We start from the raw sequence: 13,189 nt of genomic DNA, 5'->3' as shown, positions 1-13,189 counted from the left end.
TTGCACTAAGTCACATAATGATTGCACTAAGTCACATAATTATTACATAATGATTGCACTAAGTCACAAAATGATAGCACTAAGTCACATAATTATTACATAATGATGACACTAAGTCACATAATGATTGCACTAAGTCACATAATGATTACATAATGATGACACTAAGTCACATAATGATTGCAATAAGTCACATAATGATTACATAATAATGACACTAAGTCACATAATGCTTACACTTAGTCACATAATGCTTACACTAAGTCACATAATGATTACATAATGATTGCACTAAGTCACATAATTATTACATAATGATGACACTAAGTCACATAATGATTGCAATAAGTCACATAATGATTACATAATGATGACACTAAGTCACATAATGATTGCACTAAGTCACATAGTGATTGCACTAAGTCACATAATGATGTGACTTAATAATGACACTAAGTCACATAATGCTTACACTTAGTCACATAATGCTAACACTAAGTCACATAATGATTACATAATGATTGCACTAAGTCACATAATTATTACATAATGATGACACTAAGTCACATAATGATTGCACTAAGTCACATAATGATTACATAATGATGACACTAAGTCACATAATGATTGCAATAAGTCACATAATGATTACATAATAATGACACTAAGTCACATAATGCTTACACTTAGTCACATAATGCTTACACTAAGTCACATAATGATTACATAATGATTGCACTAAGTCACATAATTATTACATAATGATGACACTAAGTCACATAATGATTGCAATAAGTCACATAATGATTACATAATGATGACACTAAGTCACATAATGATTGCACTAAGTCACATAGTGATTGCACTAAGTCACATAATGATGTGACTTAATAATGACACTAAGTCACATAATGCTTACACTTAGTCACATAATGCTAACACTAAGTCACATAATGATTACATAATGATTGCACTAAGTCACATGATTATTACATAATGATGACACTAAGTCACATAATGATTGCACTAAGTCACATAATGATTACATAATGATGACACTAAGTCACATAATGATTGCAATAAGTCACATAATGATTACATAATAATGACACTAAGTCACATAATGCTTACACTTAGTCACATAATGCTTACACTAAGTCACATAATGATTACATAATGATTGCACTAAGTCACATAATGATTACATAATGATGACACTAAGTCACATAATGATTGCAATAAGTCACATAATGATTACATAATGATGACACTAAGTCACATAATGATTGCACTAAGTCACATAGTGATTGCACTAAGTCACATAATGATGTGACTTAATAATGACACTAAGTCACATAATGCTTACACTTAGTCACATAATGCTAACACTAAGTCACATAATGATTACATAATGATTGCACTAAGTCACATAATCATTACATAATGATGACACTAAGTCACATAATGATTGCACTAAGTCACATAATGATTACATAATGATGACACTAAGTCACATAATGATTGCAATAAGTCACATAATGATTACATAATGATGACACTGAGTCACATAATGATTGCACTAAGTCACATAGTGATTGCACTAAGTCACATAATGATGACACTAAGTCACATAATGATTGCACTAAGTCACATAATGATTACATAATGATGACACTAAGTCACATAATGATTGCACTAAGTCACATAATGATTGCACTAAGTCACATAATGATTACATAATTATTACAGAAAGTCACATAATGATTGCACTAAGTCACTTAATGATGACATAATGATTACACTAAGTCACATAGTGATTGCACTAAATCACTTAATGATTACACTTAGTCACATAATGCTTGCACTAAATCACATAATGAAAATACTAAGTCACCGAGTGATTACACTAAGTCACATAATAATTACACTAAGTCACCGACTGATTACACTAAGTCACATAATGATTACACTAAGTCACCCACTGATTACAGTCACACGCAGTCACATGATGCTACACTCTTTCCGAATAATTAGGAATTGATCCGCCCAATAACAATTACAGCTATTGCACTAAGACTCAAATAAGATCCCTAGTATTTCATAACAAAAACATTGTCACAATGACGTTACACCTAGTCAAATTATGATTATGTAAACTTAGTCACCTAGTCACATTTTGCTGACAACTAGTCATATTGTGATTACAACTGGTCATAAAGTGATAACTTCAAACTCACATTTTGATCACACATATTCATATCGTGATAACACCTCCTCATAATCCGATTACATTTAGTCATATCGTGATAACACATCCTCATAATGCGATTACACCTAGTCATAATGCGATTACACATAGTCATATCGTGATAACACCTCCTCAAAATGCGATTGCACCTAGTCATATCGCGATTACACCTAGTCATATCGCGATTACACCTTGTCATATCATGATTACATCTAGCCATATCGTGATTACACCTAGTCATATCGTGATTACATCTTGTCATATCGTGATTACACCTAGTCATATCATGATTACATCTAGCCATATCGTGTGACTACACTTAGTCATATCGCGATTACACCTAGTCATATCGTGATTACATCTAGTCATATCGTGATTACATCTAGTTATATCGTGATTACACATAGTCATATCGTGATTACACATAGTCATATCGTGATAACACCTCATAATAATGCGATTACACATTGTCATATCGCGATTTCACCTAGTCATATCGTGATTACACCTTGTCATATCGTGATTGCACATAGTCATATCGTGATTACATCTAGTTATATCGTGATTACACATAGTCATATCGTGATTACACATAGTCATATCGTAATAACACCTCCTCATAATGCGATTACACCTAGTCATATCGCGATTACACCTAGTCATATCGTGATTACACCTAGTCATATCGTGATTACACCTAGTCATATCGCGATTACACCTAGTCATATCATGATTACATCTAGCCATATCGTGTGACTACACTTAGTCATATTGCGATTACACATAGTGAAATCGTGATTACATCTAGTCATATCGTGATTGCACCTAGTCATATCGTGATTACATCTAGTCATATCGTGATTACACCTAGTCATATCATGATTACATCTAGCCATATCGTGTGACTACACTTAGTCATATCGCGATTACACCTAGTCATATCGTGATTACACCTAGTCATATCGTGATTACATCTAGTCATATTGTGATTACACATAGTCATATCGTGATAACACCTCCTCATAATGCGATTACACCTAGTCAAAATACGATTACATCTAGTCATATCGCGATTACACCTTGTCATATCATGATTACATCTAGCCATATCGTGTGACTACACTTAGTCATATCGCGATTACACTTAGTCATATCGTGATTACACCTTGTCATATCGTGATAACACCTAGCCATATCGTGATTACACCTTGTCATATCGTGATAACACCTAGTCATATCGTGATTACACCTTGTCATATCGTGATTACACCTTTTCATATCGTGATTACACCTAGTCATATCGTGATAACACCTAGTCATATCGTGATTACACCTTGTCATATCGTGATTACACCTTGTCATATCGTGATTGCACATAGTCATATCGTGATTACATCTAGTTATATCGTGATTACACATAGTCATATCGTGATTACACATAGTCATATCGTAATAACACCTCCTCATAATGCGATTACACCTAGTCATATCGCGATTACACCTAGTCATATCGTGATTACACCTAGTCATATCGTGATTACACCTAGTCATATCGCGATTACACCTAGTCATATCATGATTACATCTAGCCATATCGTGTGACTACACTTAGTCATATTGCGATTACACATAGTGAAATCGTGATTACATCTAGTCATATCGTGATTGCACCTAGTCATATCGTGATTACATCTAGTCATATCGTGATTACACCTAGTCATATCATGATTACATCTAGCCATATCGTGTGACTACACTTAGTCATATCGCGATTACACCTAGTCATATCGTGATTACACCTAGTCATATCGTGATTACATCTAGTCATATTGTGATTACACATAGTCATATCGTGATAACACCTCCTCATAATGCGATTACACCTAGTCAAAATACGATTACATCTAGTCATATCGCGATTACACCTTGTCATATCATGATTACATCTAGCCATATCGTGTGACTACACTTAGTCATATCGCGATTACACTTAGTCATATCGTGATTACACCTTGTCATATCGTGATAACACCTAGCCATATCGTGATTACACCTTGTCATATCGTGATAACACCTAGTCATATCGTGATTACACCTTGTCATATCGTGATTACACCTTTTCATATCGTGATAAACACCTGGTCATATCGTGATTACACCTTGTCATATCGTGATAACACATAGTCATATCGTGATTACACCTTGTCATATCGTGATAACACCTTGTCATATCTTGATAACACCTTGTCATATCGTGATTACACATAGTCATATCGTGATTACACCTAGTCATATCGTGATTACACCTTGTCATATCGTGATTACACATAGCCATATCGTGATTACACCTTGTCATATCGTGATAACACCTGGTCATTTCGTGATTACACATTGTCATATCGTGATAACACCTGGTCATATCGTGATTACACCTAGTCATATCGTGATTAGACCTTGTCATATCGTGGAAACACCTGGTCATTTCGTGATTACACCTTGTCATATCGTGATAACACCTTGTCATTGTTTAATGACGTCTAGTCATATCGTGATGACGCGTTGTCATATTTTGATTACACCTCGTCATATTATGATAACACCTAGTCATATCGTTATAACACCTAGTCATATTGAGATTACATCCTAGTCATTATGTGTTAACACCTAGTCATATCGTTATAACACCTACTCATTTTGAGATTACATTATAGTCATTATGTGCTTACACCTCTTCACTATGTGCTAACATCTAGTCATTGTATAATGATGTCTAGTCACATGACGATTACACATGCTCACACTGTGATAAAACCAACTAACCTAATACTTGCACTTGGTCAAATGAAAAATGTGTAATAAAGCCTATTGTTAGAGACCACTAAAACCACAACGTTATGAACATATCAGAAATGTGAAATTTGTTATTATATTAAGTTCCACGCATTTTGTGAAATTAAGATTTGATTAGTTTTCAGGGTGCAACAAACGTGCACTCTTGCTTATAGAAGTTACAAAGAATGTTTGAGCAAAAATAAAGTTACAATCCTAATTCTTAAACAAGCTTAAATTCTTGGCATTGCTTTAAGCATCTTGAACGTTTTAAGGGTAAATTGTGGCGCGTGTATCTCCAAAAGTATTTTAGGGGCGTAAGCTTTAGACTTGCGGCCTTTTCTCAGAAACGAAATTGATTTGGGTTAAAGTGTTTGCAATTCGGGGGGGGGGGGGAAGTACGCCCCCACGAAAATTTTAAGAATTTTAGTCCGAAATGGTGCATTTTGTTACTTTTTATCTCCATTATTGAAATAATACGATTTAGGGGTAGCGCGCGCCGGGTGCCCCCCTTCCCCTGGATCCGCTAGTGCATACAGTGCCTACGTGGAGTACTGCCATTGATTGACACTGAGTACAGTGTGGTTCATACAACTCGTGCTCTCGTGGATTTTGTGGTTTTAAGCTAAAAGAAAACCTTCGAAAAGGAAACGCCGCAATGCGACGAAACCAGGTTTTCAATGATTGACAAAAGAACTTCAGCATATGTTGTTAGAATGGTGTGTCAGCTGATTTATTGAGTGTTGTGTGTATGTAAACGCAATCCCATTATATATCTTCATAACCTCTTCCTACATACCAAGTTTGGTCACAATTTGTCAACCCTACCTAAAGTTTTGTAGTACCATAGGTTATAGTCTAACGCTGTCCGGAGAGCCGCCATCGCAAAGAGCCACCCACCCTCAACTTTGCGATAACCTGGTTAAAAAGGTTGCGGAATCGACGGAGTCGTCCACAAACGTAAACATATTTTCTTTATCTCGGAATCCATTCATGATATCCAGATCAAACTTGGTACATAGATTCATAAGACCGTATGTTTAGCAGGTGCCATTACCCGTATCTAAAATATTTGTTGAATTGTTCCCATGTTAAACTGAGTATTTGCAATGAAATATCACGTAACACATTGAACAATTGGCGGAATATTAAAACAAAATAATCAAACGTATCATGTGTCTGTTATTTCACTTATCCATGCCCTATTTAAAAACTACGGTTGTATAAATGTAATACGTTTCTAAATACAACTCGTAAAATTTAATGCCAAAAGGTAATACTAGACATGTAAGGCTTTTATTTCTACATAGTTTGTATCTTTTGTAGTGTTCTTTAAAAAAGAAAGCTTTAAAAGGGCAAATACGGGAATAATAATTAAACAAATATTGAGTTGACTTTTTGGCACACATGTTTGTTTAAATTTGTGCATGAATTCAACGGAACAATAAACTATTAAAATTGTTTAAACAGACTACATAATTTGTATTCAATTTTTATTCACAAACCTGTTTTCTTTGTACATAATTTATAAAAGAAAGAAACAAATAACATAACAAATAAAATAAATATAAAATTTAGATTTTAAGTTGTAAAATCAATGTGATAATACTTGTAAACTAAAGATTGATATAGTAATAATTTTAATAAAAAGCATACGTTAATAGTTTGCGACTTCAAGAAAAATAGGAGCGATTTTGCATGTAGAAGTTTGACACAGTGGATGAAATCATACGTCTTTAGCCAGGGCTATATATATATTGAAGATGATATACAGATATTTGGACAGTCCAAAATTACCGAAATGGACTTTTCGGAGGTGACACAATATATAGTTCGAAAGAAATGAAATTATACAATGCAGACAAAAATAATAAACATTCAAGACAAGAAAGCACTGGAATAGATTATCCGGAAGTACCGAGATAAAATTCCGGAAGTACTTATCGAAAAAATCAAAATATGGCGCATGCGCATGAGCAAGATATAGTGTTAACTTCGAGGTCTAAGAGAGTTTCCTTTCAAGAAAATACCCAGGAAAGCTTCCAGAAAGATCATAATGGAGTGGAAATATCTGAACTATTTCCTTCTATGATGCCAAAATCAATTCTTCGACGCTCACTATCACCGCATTCGGATCAAGCCGGGATTTTGAAAAAGCCACGGAAACATCGACGGAAAAAGGTTTTGCAAGATGAAAACGCTCAAAAACAAAAAGAAATCAGACAGTTTTTGCCTGATAAGAGACCTACAGAGAGTCTGGTCCATGCTTTGCTTCGAGCGATGACCCATAACGAACCAAGATTTAAATCGCGAAAATTGATTCCGCCAAAACTGGTCATGTTAGATTCTAGAAGGAAAATTGATGACGATAAATCTTCGACACGAAGTTATAGTACTCAACTGTCGGTTTCTTCAACGCCGCGGCAACTTCCTTCGATTTTAATCGGCAATAGGACAGATTTACCGAGGACCTCTCTTGAGCGCACACCGGCACTACCGGAAATAACGTCAACGCCGCGAGCTGACGTCACTGCCGTACATTTCGATAGGATTTGTGGTCTTTGCAAGAGGACGTCGTTAGATCATCAAAAGCAAAAACCAGCAGCTGGATTTTGTAAATATTGCGACAAATTCCTTTGCGCAAAGTGTGTTGTTGCTCATAAACGGAAACTAACAAAGGTTCACTCCGTGGTCGTATTTTACTGTGAAGTCTGTAAGGAGATGAACATTATCAGCAAACGAGGCTCCGGTTACTGCGTTAAATGTAAACATTTCTTCTGCTCTGTATGTGTGATTGAGCACTGTGCAAAAAACGAACATGACGTATTAGAAGGTCATGACGTCATTGACGTCATTAACGTCATGATCGGAAAGTAAATACTGTTCACTGATTTCACTCATTTTGTAAACAAAATGTAGATGGTAAAAAACACAGACGTTGACGTTGATATATTCGTTATCATTCACAGTTTCATGAATAATTTGATAACAAAATATGTTTTCATTAAAAGATTGTCTGTCGGCATTTTTTTTAACTTAATTAGTTACTTTTTAACTCTACATGTCCCATACACGATTCTGACCATATTTGCATTAAGACACACATTCTGGCCAAGTTTCTACTCCGTGGTCACTCATGAACTTGTCCTTGATTTCACAGTAACATACATTGCCTACGATTTGGTTCAAGTGAACTGCGACTATGGCCTTAGGCGATTTTCCTTTTGGGGGACTGTGGGAAGGGGAAAGCAAATCTATAAAGTGTTACTATGATACAGATTACTTTTCGTTTTCGATTGGATATATATTTAAAAAAAAACACTTGGAAGAGTTACACAATTAACAGTATGTACATGGCTGAATTTAAGGAAAATACCAGTGACTTGTATTTTTAGTAATTGAATCTTTTTATTTTGTGTGCGCATTTAGCAAATCTTTGCATGTTATATTATGATACAGGCCACCTTTCGTTTTCGCTTTGGTTTACATTTCGATATATATGTATTATCATTTTGCACTTTGATTTTGTAAAAGTATTGCCTAGTTCCTAGTTGCTTAACAAAAACCACTCACGCCTTATCTGCGTTCGTGTAACTTTGACTTAACTACTTGATATCAGTAATGTCGGGATTTTCTCTTTAAGTAACGTTCATATTTCAGTGTTCCACTTTATATAACTTGTCAACGATGAAATTAAACGTAACTACCACGTGTTGTTTGCTTGTTTTCGCTGGGATAAGTGCTTCTTTAGCCATTGACACCGACACAATTAAGGAGTTAGCTGCCAAATTCTATAAATTGGAAGTGAAGGTGGAAAAACTGGAAAAGACAAATGCAGAAATAATATCGCGATGCGCAGCCGCGGGCTCACATGAAAAGGGACAGACCGGTGAATACCAAGGTGGTGATGTGGTTTTTATTTCAATACGTACAACTTTCAGCTTTATTGCTGCCAATTTGTCAGTCGTTAAAACCATCGCCTTGTGTCGTTAAGATACATATGACCTTACCATGACCTTACCATGTTTCTAAGTGCTTTAAGTGCAGTTACAAATAATAGTAGGGTTATGGGTCCTGTCGAACATTGCCTAATGTCGTTATGATATCCAAGGCCTGACGTCATTTCGCCGTTTCTAAGGGCTTTAAGTGCAATTATAACTTGAGTAGAGTTACGGGTCCTGTCGAACACAGCCTTATGCCGTAATGATACCCAGTTACTTTCGTTGTTCTACAGTTTCTAAATGCTAACAGGGAAAGTACAACTTGAGTTACGAGTCCTGTCGAACACAGCCCTATGTCTTTAAGGTACACAAGACCTAACGTGATTGTACCGTTTCTAAATGCTTTGAGGGAAAGTACAACTTGAGTTATTGGGTCCTGCCGGACATTGTCTTGTGCCGTTATGTTACAAAAGACCTAACTTTGTTTATTGTTTCTAAGTGCTTTAAGGAAAATTGCAAATTTAGTGTGGAGTTATGGGTCATGTCATACATTGCCTTGTGCCGTTATGTTACAAAAGACCTAACGTTGTTTATCGTTTCTAAGAGCTTTAAGGGCAATTGCAAATTTAGTGTGGAGTTATGGGTCATGTCATACATTGCCTTGTGCCGTTATGATACAGATGACCTTAGGCCTTAAACCGTTTTTAAGTGCTTTAATTACAAATTGAGTAGAGTTATGGATCTTGCCAAACATTGTCCTGTGACTTTATGGTACATAAGACATAACGTTGTTTTTCCGTTCCTAATTACTTTAAGGGCAAGTTCGAATTGAGTAGAGTTACGGATCTTTTCAAACAGTGGCTAACGGTACCCAAAAAGTGTTAGAATTGTAAGAGAAACCCTATACTTAACATACACGACATTAACTCTGGTCAATGAAATGCCTGGCAACTAGGTGATTAATTTCTGAGTGTGGAATTTTGAAAGTGTTACCATTTTTTATGTTATGTTTACTTTTCCAAAATATAAATTGGTCTTGGCCTTTAACCTACTGGTCAAAAACAATAGAAATGATTAAAGAAAGCAGTATTTTTAAGATAAGCACAGCCACAAGTGAACATATATTAGTTTTGTGAAATATATTTGTTCAAACACCGAAATTCAACACAGTTTCTGTTTCTTTTATGCTTAAATTTAAGAAAGATGTCAAACTCAATTGGTCGCATATGAAACAAAGGGTGGAGACGTCATATTGGTGACGAAATATCTAAACAAGTTCATAACGGTTGCCGAACCTTTAACATTACTTTTAATGAGAAATGCGGGAACTAAACTCTATAACAGCGGTGGAGATATCGAAATTAATTTTTTCCCTGCTGTGGAAATAATACGCTAAATCAGCGAAAAGCATTTCTTCGACGTTGAGGGACTCATATTTAGAGGGTATTTTTGTTTCAGTGTAAGATCGCGAAATATTTCATCCAGTGAGCACCAAAATATATATTTCACGAGTGGCGTTGCGAGACAAACAATTTCTCTTTTTATTATATGCAAAAACATTATATATTTTTTTTTTTAAAAGGCGCCAAATTGTACGCGAACGTAACGTCATTTCAGAAATGACGTCGTTGAAATTTTGCCCCAGCCAGCCCTGTTCGCGCTGAGGTTTAATTAAGGAATGGATGTTGAGGTGTAAATATTTTGGTGTGAAAGCGGGCTAAAATTTAAAAACAGTGAGAAATATCAAAATGTTATTTCACTGTTTATATCCGTATTTTTTTTTTTATTTCACCGATTAATATTTATAAACCACCGGAAAGCATTTAACAAATATGTTTTTGTTTCTTTCATTTTCAGAAAAACGATCCATAACTGAACGGGTTTTGTTTAGTGCTTATTCCAGCCATGATCAGGTTAACATTGGCGATGGTCAGAAAATCAATTTTGATACCATTTTACTGAAGGTCAAGGTTACAACAATCATTTAAGATCATTCATAGCTCCAGCGAAAGGTGTCTATCTCTTCTCTTTCACAATTTCAAAAAGATATCGTGGAGAAGTAGATGTTATGCTGAAGAAAACGGGGAGTCCGTTGTTGGAGCTCTTGTTGACGTTGGTCAAGATTATCGAGACGAAATGGCGGGAAATGTCGCGGTCCTTTTGCTCAACCCCGGTGACGCTGTTTACGTTGAGAAGACATATTCAAGTGACGCAGATTGACGCCCGGCTATAGGTCAATTACCTTTACTGGAGTTATGTTGCAGTAAATCACGATAAAATGTAGCGTGCGTGCGTACGTGCGTATATATAGATAGATAGATTTATTCGTGCATATATATGTCATAGTAACAAACCAAATATCTCATAAAGTTATAACACAGACTGATTAACAAAGTATTAGTGATGATATCTATACTAAAGCACAACATCATTAGAATGCTTTGGATACATACGTGCGTTAACAAAGATTTAATTCAATGTGACAAATATATAACACAGGATAACCCATTAAAGTTATTCAACTTATTTCCAATGGGGTCCTTATGGCAAATATATTTATTTGCCAAGATCTCAGTTGTAAGCTGTTTAAATTAGGTTTACTTATACAAAAATAACATGCATGTACTCTTGACCAGTTAAAGAATGATTAAATGTTTGTGATCGAACTTTTACAGTTATAATGCAACCGATTGTTAAACCCATATGACACTTTAGCATAATATGACAAAAATCTTTGAACTGATATGCAAGATTAAATGAATAACAATTAATAAAATAGGAAATCTTCCATTTCTGCACATTTCATACCAACAATGAGATGTGATTTTACTTCTTTTTTAAAAGTATTCTTATTTTTCAATTCTTTTAACTTTATTGGAAGACTGTTCCAGTCCTGGATTGCTTGATAAAAGAAAGTATTTAACATAAAACTGTCAGCCTGTGGCACTTTAAAATTTCCAGCACTATGTCTACTGTTGCAAGAATGTGTGGATGAGACTAAAGTAAAATGTTCGTGTAAGTATGATGGGCATTTGGTATTAAAGATTTTATGTACATGGTTTAGTCGTAGTTGCTTTATCCTATTTTCTATATTAAGCCATCCAATATCACTGAAAGCCGAGACTTTCAGGGAAGTTCTACAATCATAGCCATAAATAAATCTGACAACTTTGTTCTGAGTGACCTGTAATCTGTTCTTGAATTGTTTATATATACCACTGTACCAAGATGTCGATGCATCTGTTTGTATATATATATACTCTTGTGTAACTATGCATTAACGTTGACATTGATCATTATACGTGTTGTTGACGATATACATTGTACAAGGCGAAATAAGCTGTCTGTCCGTCCGTCCGTCTGTCTGTCTGTCCGTCTGTCTTTCTGTAAGATTGATTTGTGCTCGTTTAACATACATATATGTATTTCTCATAAAATAATGCAGTAATCAGAAAATTTATCGAAACAAACACAACACTGTTTTATTCAGCAATAAAAACTGTGTAAAGAAACATTATTTAATTAAAAATTCATTTGAAAAGTTTCCTACGATCTTGAATCACAGTTCAGATTCCTATAACACACATTGTGTGACAGAAAGTTGTCGAAATGATTATATGCCGATACTTGGTTACATAATTCTTCGATTTTCAGTTGACAAGTCTCCACATAAACACGGACCTACTGTAACAGTACTGTTAAGACCAAACTTGACAGTAAGTGAACTTCTTGTACATGTATATGTCCGTGACATAATCAGCAGTCGATATGCTTACAATAAAGTTCTTTTTTGTAAAATTGTCAGTCCATGTGACTTTGGTCAATACACATGTATGAGCTTGTCTTAATTTTAAATCAATCACATGTAATTGAATAATATTGCTCCTTTTATTTTTCTCACCAGTAGAAATAATTTACGAAAATATTTTCAGTTCTCCGTTGTTGTTTTTGTTTACTGATTATTAATAGTTCTATCCAGTGAAGGCGCTTAATCCATCTAATGCTACATTTACATGCCATATTTCTGGATATTGTTCAGACAACTTAAGAGCTTAATTGTATACAGCTTTGTTAAGTTGTCTAAATGTTATCTTTCAATTAGTTTGCACATTTGAGTGATTTGACTGGGTAACAGTAATCAATTATTGGATAAACATGAACTCTCTGCTAT

At 34.9% G+C, this 13,189-nt stretch overlaps 1 protein-coding gene across 1 annotated transcript; it reads left to right on the top strand.

The window, feature by feature from the left end:
* The first annotated feature begins 6,617 nt into the window (after positions 1-6,617).
* LOC128224648 (uncharacterized) lies at positions 6,618-8,113 on the top strand. Its single transcript, XM_052934573.1, has one exon. The coding sequence runs from the start codon at positions 7,037-7,039 to the stop codon at positions 7,952-7,954; it is 918 nt and encodes a 305-aa protein (XP_052790533.1). The 5' UTR covers positions 6,618-7,036; the 3' UTR covers positions 7,955-8,113.
* Positions 8,114-13,189: the final 5,076 nt, after the last annotated feature.

This window comes from Mya arenaria, chromosome 17 (assembly GCF_026914265.1).
Source record: "Mya arenaria isolate MELC-2E11 chromosome 17, ASM2691426v1".
NCBI lineage: Eukaryota > Metazoa > Mollusca > Bivalvia > Myida > Myidae > Mya > Mya arenaria.
The sequence above is the reverse complement of the archived record's forward strand: the minus strand, read 5'-3'. Positions and strand labels throughout refer to the sequence as shown.

Coding starts and splice junctions, on each gene's coding strand:
- LOC128224648 (XM_052934573.1), top strand. CDS start 7,037: ATGGCGCATGCGCATGAGCAAGATATAGTGTTAACTTCGAGGTCTAAG.